Source organism: Corvus brachyrhynchos, unplaced genomic scaffold (assembly GCF_000691975.1).
Source record: "Corvus brachyrhynchos isolate BGI_N302 unplaced genomic scaffold, ASM69197v1 scaffold875, whole genome shotgun sequence".
NCBI lineage: Eukaryota > Metazoa > Chordata > Aves > Passeriformes > Corvidae > Corvus > Corvus brachyrhynchos.
Genome location: NW_008238107.1, coordinates 37298 through 39021, shown reverse-complemented (window position 1 = coordinate 39021; position 1724 = coordinate 37298). Strand labels below are relative to the sequence as shown.

At 57.0% G+C, this 1724-nt stretch overlaps 1 protein-coding gene across 1 annotated transcript in view; it reads left to right on the top strand.

The window, feature by feature from the left end:
- The first annotated feature begins 7 nt into the window (after nt 1–7).
- Nucleotides 8–1724, top strand: part of CSAD (cysteine sulfinic acid decarboxylase) — a 6926-nt gene continuing 5209 nt past the window's right edge. The window contains exons 1-2 of the mRNA XM_017733378.1: nt 8–901; nt 1475–1691. Coding sequence (XP_017588867.1) covers nt 758–901; nt 1475–1691 — 361 coding nt within the window. The 5' untranslated portion in view covers nt 8–757. The remainder of the gene's footprint in view (nt 902–1474; nt 1692–1724) is intronic.

Sequence of the window (1724 nt, the reverse complement as noted above, 5' to 3'; positions counted from 1 at the left end):
GGGACCACACTGGGGGCAGGGGGGACAATGGAAATAGGTTTGGGAACACACTGGGAATGGGTTGGGGGGACATATGGGGGTCACCACTCTTCCCTCTTCTCACGGATCTGGGGACACAGTCCTGACCCTGCCCCCTTTGCCCAGAACCCTCCGGGGCCCCTTCCTGAGTCTGGGACTTTGCTCCTTGCCCCTTGGTGACGTGACCAGAGGAAAATTCCATCCTGGGAAGGGGAGAGAGAGGAGCCGGGAGAGCCTGACCCCGGGAGAGCCTGATCTGGGAGAGCCTGATCCCAGGAAGAGCTTGTCTGGCATCATCTGGTCCCAGGACCACCTCATCCCAGAAGAACCTGGTCCTGGGAGCACCTGATCCTGGAAAATTCCAGCTGGCAGAGGTGAGAGAATCTGGGAGCACCTGAGCCCAGAGAGCCTGATCCCCAGAGAAGCTCATCCTGGGAACACCTGATTTTGCCATCATCTTGTCCCAGAAGCCCCAGAAGAACGTGATTCTGGAATCACCTTATCCCAGGAGAATTTCATCCTGGGAGCACCTTATCCCAGGAAATCCTTATCCCACAGTCACCTCGTTCTGGGAGCACCTTACCCCAGGAGAACCTTGCCCAGGGATCACTTCATCCCAGGATTATCTCCTTCTTCCAGGAGAATCTCATCCTGGGATCCCCCATCCCATCACCCTCTGCCAGTCCCAGGCCTAGGGTCCTTCCCAGCGCATTTCAGGGTCTCCCCGTATTCTCCTGCCATGGCTGAGCCCTCTGGGATTGGGGACAGCATCCCATTGGATGACCCCGGCCTGGACAACACAGCTGGGGAGGAATTCCTGCAGGAGGTGTTCCAGATCCTGCTGGAGGAGGGTGTGCGGAAGAGCACGGACGTGACACAGAAGGTTGGGACACCAGAGCACCGGGGAGGGCGGGGGTTCCCAATCCCACCCCACCCCACTCCCATTTCCAGTCCCAATCCCATTCCCAGTCCCAGCCCCATTCTCAGTCCCAGTCCCGTTCCTGTCCCCACATGTGTGTGACTGGAAGGAGCCCCTCGGAGGGGGTGGGGCCCCCAGTCCCTCCCTGTTGCCTGTCCCAGTCCCAATCCCATTCTCGTTCCCAGTCATTCCCAGGTGTGTAACCGGAAGCAGACATGGAAATGGGTGGGGGTCACAATGCTGCTACTTTCCCAGTCCCAGTCCCAGTCCCAGTCCCAGTCCCAATCCTGTTCCCAGTACAAGTCCCACTTCCAGTCCTGTTCCAATAGTCAGTCCCATTCCCAGTCCCAGTGCTATTCCCAGTCCCATTCCCAGTCCCATTCCCAGTCCCAGTTCCAGTGCTATTCCCAGTCCCATTCCCAGTCTTATACTTGGAACAGGATTGGGAGTGGGACTGTGATTGGGAGTGAGAATAAATCCCAGCTGCAGTCCCATTTTCATTTCCAGTCTCATTCCCAGTCTTGTTTCCATTTCCAGTCCCATTTTCAATCCCACTTCCAGCCCCATTCTCATTCCCATTTCCCATTCTGTTGGCAGTCCCAGTTCCATTCCTATTCTGGTTCCCAGTTCCAGTCCCAGTCCAATTCCCAATCTTGTTTCCATTCCCAGTCCCATTCTCAACCCCATTCCCATTCCCACTGCGGTTTCCAGTCCCGTTCCCAGTCCCTCCCAGTCATTCCCAGAGCATTCCCAGGTGTGTGACTGGAAGAAGCCGCTGCAGCTGGGC